General features: G+C 41.1%; 3 protein-coding genes across 9 annotated transcripts in view; 1 reads left to right on the top strand and 2 right to left on the bottom strand.

Annotated features, from left to right (window-relative positions):
• LOC123876476 (centromere/kinetochore protein zw10 homolog) overlaps positions 1-9,757 on the bottom strand; it is a 9,844-nt gene extending 87 nt beyond the window's left edge. The window contains exons 1-4 of the mRNA XM_045922755.1: positions 8,126-9,757; positions 7,214-7,417; positions 862-1,127; positions 1-159 (exon numbers count right to left, since the gene is read on the bottom strand). The exon at positions 1-159 is cut by the window's left edge and continues 87 nt beyond it. Coding sequence (XP_045778711.1) covers positions 1-159; positions 862-1,127; positions 7,214-7,417; positions 8,126-9,632 — 2,136 coding nt within the window. The 5' untranslated portion in view covers positions 9,633-9,757. The remainder of the gene's footprint in view (positions 160-861; positions 1,128-7,213; positions 7,418-8,125) is intronic.
• Positions 9,758-9,845: 88 nt separating this feature from the next.
• Positions 9,846-13,557, top strand: LOC123876480. Of its 7 annotated transcripts, none has more exons than XM_045922763.1 (7): positions 9,846-9,986; positions 10,533-10,578; positions 10,918-11,129; positions 11,317-11,369; positions 11,475-11,573; positions 12,581-12,681; positions 13,269-13,557. In XM_045922763.1, the coding sequence occupies exons 1-7, from the start codon at positions 9,959-9,961 to the stop codon at positions 13,366-13,368; spliced, it is 639 nt and encodes a 212-aa protein (XP_045778719.1). In that variant the 5' UTR covers positions 9,846-9,958; the 3' UTR covers positions 13,369-13,557. The 7 variants fall into 7 exon arrangements, with proteins under 7 accessions (XP_045778719.1, XP_045778720.1, XP_045778721.1 ...); XM_045922765.1 differs by having other exon boundaries at positions 9,906-10,043; positions 10,439-10,578; XM_045922768.1 differs by having other exon boundaries at positions 9,918-9,931; positions 10,479-10,578.
• Positions 13,558-14,330: 773 nt separating this feature from the next.
• LOC123876481 (hemicentin-1-like) overlaps positions 14,331-19,681 on the bottom strand; it is a 74,318-nt gene continuing 68,967 nt past the window's right edge. Inside the window, exons 40-46 of the mRNA XM_045922770.1 lie at positions 16,892-17,023; positions 16,580-16,663; positions 16,145-16,250; positions 15,580-15,690; positions 15,173-15,301; positions 14,825-14,950; positions 14,331-14,490 (exon numbers count right to left, since the gene is read on the bottom strand). Of these exons, the coding sequence (XP_045778726.1) occupies positions 14,405-14,490; positions 14,825-14,950; positions 15,173-15,301; positions 15,580-15,690; positions 16,145-16,250; positions 16,580-16,663; positions 16,892-17,023 (774 nt within the window). The 3' untranslated portion in view covers positions 14,331-14,404. The remainder of the gene's footprint in view (positions 14,491-14,824; positions 14,951-15,172; positions 15,302-15,579; positions 15,691-16,144; positions 16,251-16,579; positions 16,664-16,891; positions 17,024-19,681) is intronic.

Genomic DNA, 19,681 nt, shown 5'->3' with positions numbered 1-19,681 from the left:
GCGCACGATGAGGCGGATCTCCTCGCAGGTGTAGGTGGACGCCAGGCGCTGGTCGCGTCGCCAGCGCTCCGCCAGCTCCAGCAGCTGCGCGCGCAGCAGCTCCGGCATGAGGCAGAACTTGCTCCACACCTCCACTTTGGTTTCCAGCTGAATTGGTTCCTGTAAACAAATCAAATATCTATAGTAGATACATAATGACGGTTTCTAATAACAAAATCGCATTCATAACTTGATTTTTTTTATTCAGATACAAGTTAGCCCTTGACTGCAATCTCACCTGGTGGTAAGTGATGATGCAGTCTAAGATGGAAGCGAAATAACCTGGAAGGGATATGGCGGTTTTCATTAAACCCATACCGCTTTGGTTTCTACGGCATCATACAAGAACGCCACGTCGCTGTTGCCGATGCTGTTTGCCATCTTCACAGCCCTCGAGAACATCGTTGAGAACTCTCAGGCATACAGATTTCCTCAAGATGTTTTCTTTCACCATCAAATGGACATTTAATTGCTTCAAACGCATATAACTCAGAAGTTACCTCTAATTTCTTAGGATTTCGTACTCGGAGGGTGCCGATGGGACCTTATCACTAAGCCTCCGCTGTCCGTCCGTCTGTCTGTCAGCGGGCTGTATCTCGTGAACCGTAATAGTTAGTCAGTTGAATTATTTACAGAATGTGTATTTCGTTTGCCACTATGACAACAAATAATAAAAATGTCACTTGTCATGAAAATTAGGAAGTGATATTTTCATACGATGGTACGGAAGCTTCGTTGCGCGGTTTCGAAGTCGGGCGCGCCCGGGGTGGAACCCGCGGCCTCCAGAAGAGAAGGCCGACGTCTCAACCGCTAGGCTGTTACCTCGAACAGCGCGTCGATCTCCGCGATGGTGTCGTCGAACCTGCCGGCGAGCATGTACACCAGCTCCTCGCGCACGGGGCGCGCGTCGGCGAACACGCGCGCCAGCAGCGCGCCGCACAGCGCCTGCAGCAGCGCGCACGCGCACAGCTCGTACATGCGGCGCGGGAGCACGTGCTGCCACGCCGCGCGCAGCTCGCGCAGCGCGCCGGTGGCGTGGTTGACGCCGCGGTCCAGCGTCTCGTACGACTCGTGGCTCCACGGCAGCTCTGCGTACACAGAAGTACACCACATTATACTCTACTAGCGGAAGAGAAGTTAGTATAGCGCTCTCTCTGTTATGTTGTTCCATACAAAATGCTAGGGCTGACAAAAAAGAAAAAAAGATTAATTTATTTTATGATTTTACGATTAAAAAAAAAAAAAAAAGAGTTAAGCCTATCGGCGCAATAATGAAACACGTAATTCATAGATCGAATGACGAGTAGAATCCTCAATGACGCATCGTACGTCGTCGACGTTTCCGAACCCCACCGCCACGATAGTATTTAAAAGCGAAGCGGTCCAGCGGAGCGGCATTCTATTATCGACAGTCGAAGTGATAACACGTTGAATTTGTCTACCTTTTTAATTTATTCGGTTTAGTTTGACAGTTAATTGTAACTTTGGTTTAAATGTTGAGTTTCTTAACTTCTTTCAAATTTGTTCGTTTAAAGTTTGACGGTTAAATGTAATTTCGGTTAAAATATTGTAAATCGAATCTTATTGTAAATCAAATCTTTGAAAAGAGCAACCGCTGAGTTTCTTGCTGGTTCTTCTCGGCAGGAAAGGCGTTCCGAACCAGTGGTAGATTCATTTGATGATTCAAAAGTATTTGTAAAGGTTTATTTGGATAAAAGTAATATTAAAGATGGTTAAAAGTTTGATAATAAACTGTGATGAATAATAACAATGGCGCGAGTTTTATTGGAGCTAGTTCTCCTACTCTTACATCAGAAGTGGGATGAATCAACGCCAATTACCATCATCGCCTCGCTAATAGCAACGGCATTTCTGGATAATACTTTAGAGACATAGATTGAGAAATAATGAATAGATTTTAGCCGTTTATTGTCAAACTTCAACCCTGATGTGAAAGAAATGAATATGATTTACAATACAACGAAGTGCGATTGAAAGCAGCTAGCGCTCATTTAGGAGCAGTAAAATCGTGGGAATTTTTGCTTAAAACCACGACACGGAGTACAGTACCAGTTTTAGAACAATCAATCCAAGGAGTATAACCTGAGTGAATTGGCATACGTATGATGTTGGATAAGTGAAATAATGGCTGAAGGTATCCAAAGTCTGGAACGTGATACAAACCTAAGATTTCAAAGATAGTTGCCGACAGAAGATGACGTGCCTGGCGTGGTGTGAGCTGTTTTATTTGTCATCATTTCATTTATTATTATCATAATCTTTATTTATTTTTCCAGTGGTAGGACGCTATTAGAAGCAGATGTGTTTTGTAAAGCTTCACAGGTGTATTTCTTTGAAAACATTTACTTTACTATTTCGTGGTCCCAAGATGATAGTAGACGGGTTTAAGCAATTTATCGGACTCCTGTTGTGTTTCTGGATAGTTCCGTTTTTTTTTTTTGTCTTCAAAATCGTTTTTGATTATTCGTAGATTTCGCTGTTAATGGCGAACCGTTGAATATTCTTAAATTTCACAGCAGTCACTTTGAGAGGTCATAATAGCATAGTAGTTTTGTTTTTTAAAGTGATCCTTAATACCGTACTAGATCAAGGGCTTGTTTTATGGTGGGAGACACTGATCGGCAGTGTTCCTTCTTTTCAACGTTTTCTGTTTTATGGTGGAATACTATTACCAAGGACCAAGCTACTGACTGGATGTTGTGTCATATAGAATCGGTTGTTTTCTTCGTAATACAGGTTTATCGAATAACTTTGACAAACTCTGTGGTGAGCTGACGGGTCTGTGCGAGGTGACTCAACGGCTTTGGTGATTTGCTGATCATTTTCCATTTCCCTTAAAAGTATTGGCTCCGTTAGGAAGTGTTGTTGGGAAAACTAAATTGTCTTTCTTGGCCGTTGGTTATGAATATCTTTTGTAGGATTTAATCTCAGAGATTTTTAATTTTTTTTTAAGTTGATATTTTAATAGTTGTTCCGCGTGTTTCTCAGACCACTGCCGCATTTGGCGGATTAAACATTTGTGGGTACATGGATTGCTCGATTAGGTATTTGGAGCCCGAATCCAAGCTATCTTAAAGACTTACTGGAACATCTTCGTATTGGCCATTTCTTTCGAGTTTCTCGTTCGGTTCAGACTTATTCTAATTACAAGTTTCGCACTTAAACGTTTCCGTGTGTTGTGCGTGCCAATGCCAAATATCAACGATACGTAGAACCGGTATCCCAGTTTCCTTTTTGTCTTAAATGATAGTAGTGAATAAATTTTTAAGGTTTCATTTTTCAACCAAGATACGAGTCTTGTAGTCATAAATTTGTTGAATGTTCATAAGTTTGGTTCATTAAGAAGGCCATTATTATAAAGAATTTTCTACTAAGTAATTTACTCGGACGATTGACAGACAATTTAAATCAGTTTTAATAACACCATCCCATATTAAGATCAAGCTCAAGCTTTACGAGAAAGCTAAAAATGTCTAATCAAACCTTCAGTGGAATACATCAAATCACACCATAAAGCGATCCTAAAAGAGATGAAAGTACTGACTTAATCACGGCATATCTGAGGTACTTATTGTCTACCGACGAGAAAAGGTTGTCATGGGCAGAATGGCCGAACATGTTCTCAAATTATGTAATTCACCCAAGAAATCAATGAGACCACATCGGTGATGACTGACTGACAGACCTCACTTGTTCCTGTAGTGCAATCCAAATTTTAATTTCAAGGTGTTGACGCGATTTTATAATTTAAGTGCTTCCATGTGTTCCTATTATCTACCAAATAGTACAGACCTCATAAAGAGATGTGTTTGCGAATCCACTTTTTCTCTTCTTATTGTTACCTACGAATTTTTGGTACCAACCAAATACGAACGGATAATAACATTACAATTGTCGTGATTCAATTAAGTTTACTGTTTAATAATAATTCCATAATTATTCAGTTTTGAGCAAATCGTGTTTGTCCATAGTCAATATTATTTTCAAATGGCAACTTTAACAATATTGGCAATATAATTTTTTTATGTTGGCAGTCTTGTGATATGTTTGAATCGACCAATAGCAAGTGGCGCGGGTATTTTTATGACAAAATGGCGTGAAGTAGTAGGGAGATTTTTGGGGTAGACACGCTAACCAGCGGCAGAGCGGCATTCATTACGTGTGGTGTTTCGACAGAGTGAAGTAGTGAAAGGACTTCTTGAGTCAGTACTGTGAAAGTGATTTTAAGTTGCAGTTGTAATTGGTGAGTTCGTTCCAATTTGTAAAAATAATGTGAATTTACATATGTGTGGATATTGTTGGTTAGAAATGTTGATTAGACGGTTGAGATAGTAGTTACGATGGAGCCAATCTAGTGTAGGGTACCGTCGCCCAGTTACTTGTTGTTATTATAATCAGAGTTCTACAGGTCGGTGATACATATCAGATCTAGTTATAGAATCCCGTGGTGTTTTATGAATTCGTAACGCTGGGTGTTGTATATATCAAAACCAATTCATTATTCTGCGGCTCTGGACAGAGACACTTCTCAGTAGACACGGTCTGTCGTACTTACTGTAGGTTTTAGAGTTGTGGTTACCTTATGTGGTTTCCGTTGGTTGAGGTCATAGTACTAGTTGTGGTAGCTAGGCTAGATGGTCGGTTTGGGACCGGTGTAGGAGTGGAGACGCCGGTCTAGGTAGAGTTAGGGTTTTGTATTTATCAAACAATGATATATAAAAAAAAAAAAAAAACTATACAAAAAAAAAAAAAAAACAATGGGATAGTAATGAAAAAAAAAAAGGATAAATAGTTTAAAAAAAAAAAAAGGGTAATAACGCAAAGAAAAAAAAAAACAAAAAGATAAACAATGCAATAAAAAAAAAAAAAAAAAAGAAAGAAAAATAAAAACTAATAATAATATTGTATAAAATATTAACGTAAAAGCTGAAGTGAACAATAGACGTGAACTTCATCGAAGTAAATCAATGGGACCAGAAGAAAAGTTTGCCACGATTAACGAACGTTTGGAAAGCGTACCAAAATTTGAAGTACAAAGTAATGTGGCCGTATCGGCTATGAGTAAACGTAATAGTACGGCAAAGTGAGGATTTGACGCGCAGACTGACGTGCTTTTATAAGTTAAGTACTTTTCCATTATTTAAGTGTAAACGGCAAGGCCAATATGAGCGCTGAGGCTCTGAGGCTGAACCAATATTAGCGCTGAGGCTTGAGGTTCCGCCGTCATCACTTTTTACTATCTTTCCGAAGGTGTAAACGTCAAGGCCAAAATGAGCGCTGAGGCTCTGAGGCTGAACCAAAATTAACGCTGAGGTTATGAGGTTCTGGCGTCATCACTTGGGGTTTCAATTATCCTTAAAGTCCATGTGTAAACGTGTATGTGTGAACCAAAATTAGCGCTGAGGCTATGAGGTTTTAACGTCACTTGTGCTTTAAGATAATTGAAACGTGAAAAAAAAAAGAGGAAAAATGGTTAGTGAACCAAAATTAGCGCTGAGGCTATGAGGTTCTGATGATCATCATATCACTTATGTGTTTTCAATTATCTTGTAATTCATGTGTAAACGTCAAGGCTAAAATGGGCGCCGAGGCTCTGAGGCTGAACCAAAATTAGCGCTGAGGCTATGAGGTTCTGACGTCATCACTTATGTGTTACAAGATAATTGAAATGTGTTTACGTGAAAGCTATGAGTTAACGTGAAAGCTAATATGGGTGTCGAGGCCCTGAGGCTATGAGATTCTTAACGTGATAAGAGTGTTGATGAACCATTTTTGATTTCGAAATTTATGTGTGTGCGATGTTGGTTTACTAATTTATGCACTTTATTGCAGAGAAAAAGGACGAGAGTAGGCGCAGGGTCGCGCCTATGATCAGTATGGCCGTATCGGCGCAATAATGAAACACGTAATTCATAGATCGAATGACGAGTAGAATCCTCAATGACGCATCGTACGTCGTCGACGTTTCCGAACCCCACCGCCACGATAGTATTTAAAAGCGAAGCGGTCCAGCGGAGCGGCATTCTATTATCGACAGTCGAAGTGATAACACGTTGAATTTGTCTACCTTTTTAATTTATTCGGTTTAGTTTGACAGTTAATTGTAACTTTGGTTTAAATGTTGAGTTTCTTAACTTCTTTCAAATTTGTTCGTTTAAAGTTTGACGGTTAAATGTAATTTCGGTTAAAATATTGTAAATCGAATCTTATTGTAAATCAAATCTTTGAAAAGAGCAACCGCTGAGTTTCTTGCTGGTTCTTCTCGGCAGGAAAGGCGTTCCGAACCAGTGGTAGATTCATTTGATGATTCAAAAGTATTTGTAAAGGTTTATTTGGATAAAAGTAATATTAAAGATGGTTAAAAGTTTGATAATAAACTGTGATGAATAATAACAATGGCGCGAGTTTTATTGGAGCTAGTTCTCCTACTCTTACAAGCCTATATTTCCATTTTTTAATATGGGGTACCTTTAAGTCAAGAGTGAATAAGCAACTTCTAGGCACGCGCGTTCCGTCTTAGACTGCATCATCACTTGCCATGAATTCTGATTCGCAACAAAGCACACTAGTCTGCAAATTAAAAAAAAAAAAAACAATTTTGAGCCACCAAACAATTACAACTTGGTACTATCCAACACTAGCACTTCTCCTTTCAGCAAAGGTTGCCTGGTAGAGACTGCTCTAAGAAATAAGGCCGCCCTTGCACACTTCTTCTTCTTTCTGTGTTGTGATCCTTTACATGTGTTTTTGTGTGCAATAAAGTGTTCTATCTATCTATCTACAAATGAAACTCTGTTTTCGAATTGAATTTCAAATGTTTCTTTGAAAACATGTTCATGATTGGAAGGGTTGAAAAGGAAAATAGAACCCTTATTCACTTCATTATATTCTGTCTGTCAATTCGGCAGAAACAAAACCTACAGGATACTTTCCATTGACTTGTGATGATAAAATTTAACAGTAAATTCACGCTTTTCAGATTTTCTCCCCTTTACTCGTGCTATAAGACCTACTCGTACCTACCCGCCTCACTTCATGATTTTAGGTCAAGGAAAGTTCCCTATAGGTTTCTCGACAGATGACAAACAACAAAGTAATCCTATAAGGGTTCCTTTTTTCCTCTGGAGATTGGGAACCCTAAAACAGAAATGACCATTAGCTTCAATGTTGTGCACAATGGCAGTCTTCTGCTTGTGCAGGTACAGCGACATCTTCTCCAGCGCCAGCACGCGCAGGTCCTGCACGCACTCCAGCAGCGCGGCGTTGAGGCGCTCGGCGAGCGCGGCGCGCAGCGCGTTGCGCCACGGCGGCCCGAGCAGCCCGTGCGCCAGGTACATGCAGTTGTTGAAGAACAGCGCTGGAAGACAAACAAGTTAGGATCTGGACAAATGCCACCTACCTAAGTATTTAATATTAATTCCATCTTGATACCTTTACTCATTCCTGAGAAAAAGTGTTTAGACAGATCGACAAGGTTTCTTTTAAGGTATGGAACTTTGAAAACATAAGCCTGACTACGGCAGCAAATAACTTTAAAAGGTTCAAAGAAGCAGTCCATTTTTAGATCTTCCTGGTGATTGGAAGACAGCGCAAGGGGAGTTTTACTGCCTGAAACCAGACGATTCATAGATCAGTCTTCCCTTGTTTGCTGCAAAATGCAATCTTTACCCCACTACACAGCATACAGGCCATCCCGGCTTGTTTGCCAATTGGCTTATTCTGTTGTATACAATTTCTTAACTAAATTAACAAGTCTAACCTAGTGCTGTCTTTTTTTGCATGAATCATTATGAAAGGAATAGCAATAGATTAAGCTATTTTAATTCAGCTTAAAGAAACTTATCAAGAGACAGATTAAGTAGATATACACAATTATATAAATTGGTCTTGTTTTAATCCAATCTTAAGTCTGAGTAAAGTCAAAGTACATAAAGATCTTGGGTTTGAGTCCTAGTTGATGCCTGGTTTCACTCTAATTGGACACAGCTGCTGTGGTTTGACTGAACTATTAGTTAGACATATCCATTGACAAGGAATTCAAACTAAAAAGTAAAAAAATCTTTACCAATATCCAGCGGGCAGCATTCCAAGTTGGTTTTAAACTTCTTAGGCACAATGCATTGGTACATGACTGCTATATCCTTGATGTACATGACCAGCCGGTCAGCGTAGCGCTGCGGCAGCTTCTCACTCTCCTCCAGGTGTTCAACCACCAGGCTCATTATACGCTTCACATTCTGAGACACCACACACTTGGGCATAAACAGGGGGTTGTTCAGGTCATAGACAACTTCCCTCGGGGTGAGGTCCCATAGAGACTCCATTTGTACATCAAAATCAGTGCCCACAACTATAGTTCCATAGGACAGACTCTGGTTTAATAGATTGCGTACATCGGACAGTAATTTATCACATTTCTTGTTGTATAACACACATTCCGTGTCATCGATGTACTTGTTCAGTGGAGAGTTGGCCGCTTCCACAAACTTTAACTCGATCAAGAATTTGTTAAAGGAATCCAACTCCACAACAATGTTTTTGTAATTCTGGTAACTGCTATCGCAGGACGGCAAGTTGCCTCTAATGCAGTCCTCGATTATTTTGTTAAAGAATTTATCACAGACACTTTCTGCAAATACTTGTATGAATGTTTTGTCTGCCTCAAATTGTGATCCTAATGTAGATTGTAGGAATTCGAAAATTGCTGTCAAATTGTTGAATATTGTTTGGAAATTTGGTTTCTTGTCCTCGTTTAAATTTATTTTGATGTTAAAAACTAATGCTCCGATGTGATCTTCTGTGAATATCTCGCAATGGTGTCTGATGACGTCATGCAGGAGTTGCTCGATAAAGAAGTGTGAGAACATGGCGAGCTCGGCGTGCATGCGCTCCGTGACGTACAGGGACTTCAGTATCTTCTGTACGAGGCCGGGGTCACTCTGCTGGACTGATAGAGAGTAACTCATAAAATTACCGCCTTTCTTTTGGGACCAAGTGAATATATCTTCCATTTCTATGCTCAACTGAGCAGTATAAAGAGCCAGCTGGGTCTCAGCTTGACAATTAAGATTAGCTAGCGCCTTAACGCCGTTTCCCTCGAATGTTAGTCTCCGTAATTTGTTTTGTAACTCTCTAACGCTCACCATCGCTTCGGTGTAGTTGTACCTACCAAATTCATGGTTCGCCTTATCCAGTACGGCCTTACCTTCGACGACAGCGCATAAATCGTGAAAACTTTCCATAGACTTCGCTAATTTCTTACAGTTGCTGTCGAATTCTTCGATTGCTTCCTTCTTCTCAGATTTTTCGTGTTTAAGCTGCACGTCTTCCTGAAATTTCGCGTAGTCTGAAATTATGTTCGCTTTACGATTTTTGTAGTTTAACTGCTCTAAACTCTTTGTCGGTGTAAAGTTGAAGTAAGTGTCGATGAAGTTCTGATGTAGGGACCACGACAACATTTGAATTCTCTCTGTGAGATCTTTTAATTTAGGAACGAGTTCATCGCGGCACTTTTTCGGATCATTTATGATGGCCTTATTCGCCTCTTGCAAAACTTCACTCGACAAACTCATCGTTAGTGAGAAGATGACACTCAAATCTTCAAATTAAACTAAGTTCAGTGGTGGTAATTAACTAAAAATATTAAAAAATATAAGCAAACAAAAGATTTTTGGAGCAAAATAGAAAACGTTCGAATTTCAAATTTTTAAATTTTGACTCTTGACAATGACAGCAAAGTGACCACAGACTAATAACATTCAAAAAGAGTGACAGCAAAGTTAGGGATTAACTAGTTATACACAATTTAACGAATATATTTTTTTGTATAATTATCGATTTATAGTTGTGTGAATTCCCGAAAACCGAACATGTAGTGGTAGTTCCTCTTGTGCTGCAAATGTTGATAGATGGTGGTAATCATGGCGGTAACCACTTAATATCAAGGCATTCCCCAGGCGCCAGCTCGTTTGCTCACTATTATTGTAAAACAAACGCAAGCGCTAAACTGGAACATTAATAAATTCAAATATATATACATACATAATACATAAGCTGCTAAAATAACCCTTCTTTTTTGGGCAAAAAGCTACTTCAATGACATGACATGTTTCAAAGAATGAATTCTATGATCGAATTACAAATTATCTCATATTTCTTTCGCAGTTGTTTAGAACTAGGTACCTATATTAAGTAGGTAGTACCTATCCTATAAAAAGGTTTTTATGACCTTCAAACTGTTATACCTACTTGTTTAACCTAATTAAGGAAAGCAAAGGTCGTCGAGAAGGAAGTGAAAATATGATGATCGGTTGCTACTGTTGCTAGGGATCGTATAATCAATTTATTAATTCTCAAGGACAAATACCTATTTACTTAGGTCAATGCATGTAGCATTCCATTGTCCGTATCGGGTTAAGTTTTACTTTTCAGTGAGAATAATTACTCTTAATAGTTTACAATGAATGATACAGAAATAGAGAATTTGAAAACTGAGTTGGAACACGAAAAAACATGCAGGTAGGATATTGATATTCTTAAACAATGTTATTCTTGATTAGAAACAAAAGTAATTGCAACCTTTTTATTAACCTCTGATCTAAAAAGAGGTGTTATAATTTTGACGTGTGTATCTGTGTATCTATCTGTGGCATCGTAGCTCCTAAAGTAATGAACCGATTCTAATTTAGTTTTTTGTTTGAAAGTAGCCTTGATCAAGAGTGTTCTAAGCTACAATCCAAGAAAATCAGTTCAGCCGTTTGAAAGTTACCAGATCTTTCCTAGTTATTACTGTAGGTAACCTTCACTTAACGCGGGTGTTATAAATTTTTAATTTAGGTACTCTTGTTATAACACTAGAGAATCTGCAGCCTGGCAAAACGGTGAACTGGAAAAACAAATCGTGTGTATCCAGGAGGAACTGCGCAAATCAGACTATCCCTGGGATTCTGATCTCGACCTGCAGAAGGAGAGTCTCAAACACAAGCAGTTGCTCGAAGCGATCGACACTTTGAAGGAACAATTGCCTATTTTGAAGGAAAAAATTAAGGGCGCTAAGATTTGTGGATTAGGTAAGTAACTATCTGTAGAATAGCTTTCATTGAGTAGTTATTTAAAATAACTATAGGGCTTATGCTTATGAAGTTATGACTTTAGTTATTTCACAATAATGTAAACTACCTACTCGTATCAACGGGGAATGTCGTTATAGTTAGCCAAATATGGCGTCTGCTTAAACAAGTGTGTTTTGTTTTCCAGATTGCAAATTGAAACACGATGATCTCAACATCAACTTAGACATCCTCACTCCGGTAAGACTAATTTCTTTTTAAATATTTTCGTTATAAGTATAATTATTTTGATACTGTACCTATGTGGCAAGCGTTTACTAAGATTAATTTGATTATATTTTGCAGGCTGAACTATTGCGTACTGTAAAACGTTTTGAAAGACTTAAAACGGATTTAATAAGTACGTTGCGAAGTAAGGAGTGGCGTTTGGATTCCGAGTCGAAGGTTGGTCTGAACGTAGAATTTCTTAAGCCGGCTCTACACTCGCACGTGAAGTCGCGCCGTTATTTCGCGCCGTGAATGTATGCCGCGATCCACGCGTCAACTGTGTCCCTCCACACTCGCAAATCTTCACAGTCTTGTTCATGACTATGGACGAAACCCTTTGTCACGGATCGAAAACCGACACTGATCGGGGAAAGAGGAACGCGAAGGCGTGAACAACATCTACACTCGTGATTCGCAGTCGTCGCGGGCTTTCACGGCCGTTCGCGCCGCGAGTGTAGAGCCCACTTTAGACGATCACTTCGAATCAAAACCGCATTATTTTTCGAAGAACACCCCAACTGTTAACAAATGGAAAGGGCCATGAATTTCATCAATGGCAATGATGACTTAGAATGGTCCGCGTGCATAAAATGCCAATGATTTCAAACTGGCCGCATAATACTAGAACAAGAAAACATTCTGACGCATTCACTCTGCGAACATCAGAAGCGTACATCCGATACGGCAAAGTTTTTACATTCAGCGGGATCCATAGGGCTAGCAGGAGCAAAGCGCGCGTCAGAACTTTTAATTTGTGATAAAAGCTTGTGATAAAACAATAGCCACCTTAATTACTGATAGTGTTGGTCATGAAAAATCGGTAACTAGTATAGTACCGATTTTTAGTTTAATATTTTTTTATTGTTTTTAATGATTTTTTTTATTTATCCTATTTTTTATTTACTAGAGGATGCCCGCGACTTCGTCCACGTGGATTTAGGTTTTTAAAGATCCCATGGGAACTATTTGATTTTCCGGGATAAAAAGTAGCCCATGTCCATTCCCGGAATATAAGCTAACTCTGTACCAAAAATCAAAATCGGTTAAACGGTTGGCCGTGCAAAGGTAGCAGACAGACAGACAGACACACTTTCGCATTTATAATATTAGTATGGATGGATTTATCGTTTGAATACAAAAGTAAAGTACCTAATAAAAACTTGTCATCATTCTTGCATTTGTAGTTGTTCGTGCGAGTCAACGATCAGAGGACGTATCTGCAGAACGAGCTCATGATCTGCCAGAACAACATCATGCGGCTCCAGAGAAACGGATCTTACTGGCAGTAAGCTCATCATTCCTTTCATTTCAGTGTGCTAGCAGAGACCATGAATGTACCTAATGTATATCTGGATTGCTTACTCGTATTATTTACTTGAAGCAAAACCTACAATATTGCTGTCCCACTTTGACTGCCGAGTGAGAGCGAGAGATCGCAACCCACTTGGGTCCAATCTCTCACTCTAATTTGTTAGTCGAAGTGGGGTAGCGATAAGTAGGTATTTTCTTCAATATTGGATTTGGAAGTGAACTCTCCATCATGTCTACATCATGGCAACGACTTAGCAAACGTAGGTACACATTTAAGTCCGACAAGGCTCTTTTGACGCTTGAAAATCAGAACTAAAGCCGCCATCTTGAGAAGTGCACTTGTTGATAGTTCGTTGCAAGGAACATAATACTGTACTACTCTCTAACGAGAGGTTCACTGCATAGAGTAGGATGTATAATAGGTTCACTGTGTCCCTGTGCGCCCGCACTCAAGTTCTAAAAGAACCTTGTCGGCCTCTACGCGTTGCTTGCTTTATGAACGTTACACATTGTCAAGTTTCCTGGCGCGGAGCTGTAAAGTAATAATGTGATGTGTTGCAGACACGTGCCGCGCAACAACGACGAGCGCGCGCTGGACGCCAAGCGCGGCCCCGTCAGGAAGATCCTCGGCAACGAGCGGTTGCCGCCCATCGTCACATAACTAGCCAAGTACATCGACACGCGGGACTTAGAGCAATACCTTAGCGACAAATTACATTAGGGCGCAAGAGACGGAGTTGCCCGCGAAATTTTAATTTAATTTGTAAACTAATACGACAAAGTAGGCTCATGGCATTTTAATTGCGCCAATGGCAGTATCATCCTCTCAGGTTTATATATAAATCTTTACTTGAAAGGGTTCAGTTTAAGAAATTAGTCAAAGTAATGAGTTTGACATGAGTTACTCACAAATTAGTCGATACTCTAATTAATTTTTTAAACTGGACACTTTCTTGTAAAATTTTTACATAAACCTGTGAGGATGATACTGCCATTGTCGCAATTAAAATACCATAAGCCTACGTTGTCGTATTGGTTTACAAAATGCGAAAAACCGAATTAAATCTGCATTTCGCGGGCAGACCTGTGTCGTGCAGCTTAATATACCTAACTAATAAGATCTACTCAGTATGTTTAGGATACAATATAAGTTGCCTTTATCTACATACTTACTTACTACATACTAAATAAAACTTAGTGAATGAATGTCTTTTCCTAAATTCAGGTCATAGTTATATTGGTAGGTATGTATATTGTACGCCAACCGACAAACTAATCTATATACTTCTGTCAAGTGTGAGCCAAGACAAAGCATGCTAATATCAAGAAGATTATCTTTCAAGTCGATTAACAAGTGTAAATTAAAAATTTATAACACCCCCAACAAGTGAAGGTTAAAGTAACTAGAAAAGAGCTGATCACTTTCAAACGGCTGACCGATTTTCTTGGATAATAGCTAAAAACACTCTCGATCAAGCCACCTTTCAAACAAATAAAACTAAATTAAAATCGGTTCATTATTAGTTTAGGAGCTACGATGCCACAGAGAGATACACGTCAAACTTATAACAGCCCTCTTTTTGGGTCGGGGGTTAAAAACAAAATGAAACACACGGATTTTCAGTCGATATGGTTTATTACGATTATTTAAAAAACTCGTACATAAATAAATTAAGAAACTATTTCGTACGCTCGAGTTACTCGGGCGAATATTCCGAGGAAGTGCCGACATCATCTTCCATGTCCAAATCTTCGTATGAATTTGGCGCGCGATACATCGATGCTGTAAAAAGTAAGTATAGGTTTGAAATTCTGTCAGTTATAAGCAAAGGCTTTATACCGGTAGGGTGGTACCTAGCCTCGGCCGAAGCCTCCCACCACCACAGCGCTTACACAATTTGCGCGCGATTTGAGTTACACAACTTTAAGATCTATAGGTCGGTCGATAGGTTGAGAGCACTTGCATAGACTTAAGTTTCAGTTAAAGCGAGACAGATTTATGCCAGCGGTATAACGCTGTCTCGTTTTAACAGTGTCTTAAGTCTGAGCATAGTCAAAGTGCAGTAAAGAAGTTTCACTTCAACAAGATGGGCCGTGAAGTAAAGGCTCGCACTCACGCGCGGCGCACGTGCGGCGGTCGGCGCGCAGACGCAGCGGCGCGGGGCACGCGCACACGAAGCCGCCCGCCGCGTTGACGCACGCGAACTCGCACCCGTGCGTGTCCAGCGCGCACTCGTTCATATCTGATGATTAACGACACTTTAGTTTTTATAAAAAATAGCGAGCAAACAAGCAGGCGGGTCACCTGATTACAGTTTAAAGTCTTAACGTCAAGCAGTAAGGTTTGTATTTCATTGGTGTAGGTACATTCGGTTTTAATCGTCAGGTTGCGCTTTTCTACGAATCTTGCCGATGCGACATACCATTTACAAGTGGGTTGGAGTCTTGACACAGTATTATCTCACCTAAGCAGCGCTGTCCGGCTCCCAGGGACGCGTAGCCCGCGGGGCACGAGCACGTGTAGCCGCCCGGCGCGTTGCCGCACACTTGCGTCAGGTGGCACTGGTTGCTGTCCAACAGACACTCGTCGATATCTGACAGAAAAACGTTTACATTATATTAATACCTGACAAAAAGAATAGATACCTGACAGAAATAAAAACTAGCCCTGCAGGTTACGAGTGTTTAAAGATTTGGTACAAGAACAGTTAAACTGAAAAAAGAAACCATCTATTTGTTTTCTCTGGCATAAAAATACAACTATCAAAGTTATCTGGCACGTCGTTTAGCAGTTCAAATGTCAGATTATTTAGATCGTGGAACATATCGATTAGAGCTATATAATACATTGTATGTTACGATTGCACCCAACCTGCGCAGGAGTCGTCGTCCGCGTGGTGCGTGAACCCCGGCCCGCAGGGACCCCGCGCGCTGCCGTCCAGGTTGTCACTCACCACCACTTTGTACACGGAATGCATCACCTCTGGAACAAATCTACAATATCATATACTTCCCATGAAATAAATTGAAACACCTCGCAATACCTTATCGTTTGGATGTGTTTCGATTTTTTTGATGAGAAGTATATTTATTTATGTTCCGGCGACATTAACAACCAACAACGCGATGTTCAACGGCAACGTTAAACGTAGATCAACGTACAACGGCATTCACAATGCCGTTTGGCGTTAGACGATTTTAACCCCGATTCAATTGGCATTAGACGTTAACCGTTCAAGTGTGGCCACTCAGTTTAACGCGTTGATTATCGTGATAATTATGGCGTTATTAGACATTGACGTTAACCTTAATGTAGCCGCACATTAAATGGTTTAGGACTTCCAAAGTTTGGCCACCTAACCAATATATTAAACCATCAAATTACACAAGGAAAAGCAAATTTACTTAGCTGTAATAAACGCTGATCAGTCCGTTACCTGAAGGGATATAGAAATCCTCGTCCATTTCCGAAGAGTATGTTTTAGCCATGATAGTTTCTGGACTCTGCATCTCGATGGTCGCTTCAGGGATATACTCCGGGTCCTATGAGAGTATAATAATAATAAATACAAAGTGAACACAAGATAAAACTAGTTAAGTGCGAGTCGTACTTGCATGAAGAGTTCCGTGCCATAGTAAGTGTTATTTCTTATTAACACTTTTTTTTTGTGATGTTACCATAAATTCACGATTTTAAGATTTTTTCTCAATCTTGTGTTATATAAAATTGCTATCTGCCAAATATCATGATTCTAGGTCAACGGGAAACATACCCAACAGATTCCTTCTTTCCTTCTTTGTTTCCTTTTGAGGTACGGAACCTATCGTGAAGTTTTGCAATAAGATGAGGTGGTTAGTAACAAGTAAGGTACCGTTTCGCCGCTCCTGTGGTCCGGCATCCCTGCAGAGCGGTGCCCGCTCGCGGCGCACGCGGGCAGACCCGGGCACTTCCTTATCTGTTGGAGGAGGGAAACGTTACAGTGAAATTTTATTAATGAAATGAATGGACAAATCTTTTTATGCTTTAGTTTTTTTAATTAGTTGTAATTTAAATATAAGTTAGCCCTTGACTGCAATGTTACCTGGTGCTTGGTGGTAAGATGATCAAATAGTCTAAGATGAAGTGGATTAATATGAAAGGAGTATGGCAGTTTTCATTAAACCCATACTCGAAAATGATATACCTGCACGTTATCCCCTCCGCAGGGCGTCCTCCCCCGGCAGCGGCGCGAGCGCGCCTGCGAGCCCGCCCCGCATGTCACCGAGCAGCGCGACCACAGGGACCACGACGACCACGCAGACGAAACTTCTTCCTCCTGCAAATGGTAGTCAAATATGTAAGAGTAGGAGAACTAGCTCCAATAAAACTCGCGCCATTGTTATTATTCATCACAGTTTATTATCAAACTTTTAACCATCTTTAATATTACTTTTATCCAAATAAACCTTTACAAATACTTTTGAATCATCAAATGAATCTACCACTGGTTCGGAACGCCTTTCCTGCCGAGAAGAACCAGCAAGAAACTCAGCGGTTGCTCTTTTCAAAGATTTGATTTACAATAAGATTCGTTTTACAATATTTTAACCGAAATTACATTTAACCGTCAAACTTAAACGAACAAATTTGAAAGAAGTTAAGAAACTCAACATTTAAACCAAAGTTACAATTAACTGTCAAACTAAACCGAATAAATTAAAAAGGTAGACAAATTCAACGTGTTATCACTTCGACTGTCGATAATAGAATGCCGCTCCGTGTTGTTGTTGTTTCGGATTGACTATGCTGCGTAGGCCCTACTGGCCGCTACAGCGTCACCGGGGGGGGTGGCAAGCGCGAAGCTCCGCCTGGGATGAGCCCTAGGGCTCGAAGAAATAAATGATGAGGTCGGAGGCAACGTCCTCCTAAGGGCGCCTCCTGTGAGGCTCGGACCACGGCTTAGGCTGACGTTGGGATGGGTGGTTTGGTCGGACTGGCTAGTCCATGCGTCCCCGAGGCCGTGGCGTGAGTCCACGTCCGGGTGACGTAAGAAATCGGGGACCTCGTCTTCGCCGGCGAAGACGCTGTAAATTGTTTGAATCGTGTAGCCCTACAAGAAAGGGAGCATTGTCCGTCATAATTTGGTCGTCGGGATCGTTAAGGACGTGCTTTGGGCGTCTTTTGTCAGGAGGGTCGTTACGGTCGGGGGTATAAGTTGATGCCCCAACTACCAGGGGGTTGGGGTGTTTGGTGGCTTTCTCAAAATAATTTTTGGAAAGTTGTTTGAAGTAATAGGCTATGGTCGGGAGCTGGAGGTCTCTATGGAGGTCTACATTACGCACGTACCACGGGGAGCCTGTGGCCATGCGCATGAATTTGTTTTGTAGGACTTGGAGGGGTTTGAGGGAGGAGGGTGGCAAATGTGCAAATGCGATGCAGGCATATGACATTATTGGCCGGATGCACGTCTTATATAGCGTGACTTTATGTCGGAGTGACATTTTGCTCTTAGCGCAAATCATGGGATAAAGACGACTCATAACATACGATGCCCTTTTACGGACTCTACGTATGTGCGCCTTGAAGCTCATCTTATTATCGAAGGTTACACCCAAATACTTGGTATTAGTTTGCCAGGGAATGGGGCGGTCGTAAAGGGTTAATTCGGTCCGTCGGAGTGTGTCAAGTGATTTTCTTTTTGCCTTTTGAAAGAGCACTGCTGCGCTTTTCTCCGGGTTAACCTCTATTCTCCAGAGGCGGAACCAGTGGCCTAGGCTACTGACCGCCTTTTGGAGTCGAGCTTTAACAATTTGGAGTTTTACATGAGAGCTGTATAGAGCGGTATCGTCCGCGAACTGAGCTATGTGGACATCGGGGGTTCTGGGAATGTCGCTGGTGTACAGCGCGTACAAGAGGGGTGAGAGCGCGGAGCCCTGAGGGACACCTGCTCGGATAGGCCTTGGGGAGGAAAGAGTCCCGTCCAGTCGGTAGCGGAAAGTTCGATTGGTGAGAAATTCTCGTAGTAAGTGTACGAGTCTTTCGGGCACGCCTAGATGGTATAGCTTATATATTAAGCCGGCGTGCCACACCTTGTCGAAAGCTTTGGCTACGTCGAAGAAGAGGGCTCCCGTAGGGACACCATTCACACTGAATCGATTGAAGTTGTGAAGGATGTGCTCCGTGAGGCGGTGCACTTGGTGGACGCACGAGTGTCTGGATCGGAATCCGAATTGCTCGTCGTTTAGGAGGTTTTTCTCCTCTACCACGGACTTAAGTCGGCTGAGTATGACTTTCTCATACACTTTGCCAAGGGTGTTGAGTAAGCTGATGGGTCGGTAACTTGTAGGGAGGTTCCTAGGTTTGCCTGGCTTGGGGATACCTATGACGGTAGCTTCTTTCCACCTATCGGGGAAGGAGCAACCCGCCATGAGGGTGTTAAAAATGACAACCAGGAGGTTGATTAGTATATCGGGGAGTAGCTTAAGGGTTTTGTTATTAATAGAATCGGGACCTGGAGCTTTTTTGGCGTGTAATTCCTTGATAATTTGACGAACTTCGTCGCTAGTCGTCGGGGGGATGGGGTCGCCTTCTGGGGCGGAAGAGAAGATAGTTTCTAGATGCCGCTCCGCTGGACCGCTTCGCTTTTAAATACTATCGTGGCGGTGGGGTTCGGAAACGTCGACGACGTACGATGCGTCATTGAGGATTCTACTCGTCATTCGATCTATGAATTACGTGTCTCATTATTGCGCCGATAAATATACATGCTGTCACTCTACCAGAAGAAGTTTAATTTAGTCGGTAATAAAATTATGTAAATAATTTGTTTGTCAAGCGAAATTGCTACTTAATCAACTACAAATCGGAATATACGAAGCGACGCCGCTCGTGTCTAATTGGAACCGCTACGATATGGAGCCTATCAGGCATCACATTTCTCCTCTAATGTTAGTATGGGCAGCTTAACAATCAAGAGTGAAGGAATTTTGTAAAT

This window comes from Maniola jurtina, chromosome 21, assembly GCF_905333055.1.
Source record: "Maniola jurtina chromosome 21, ilManJurt1.1, whole genome shotgun sequence".
NCBI classification, from domain to species: Eukaryota; Metazoa; Arthropoda; class Insecta; order Lepidoptera; family Nymphalidae; genus Maniola; species Maniola jurtina.
This window is presented reverse-complemented; position numbering and strand designations above follow the sequence as displayed.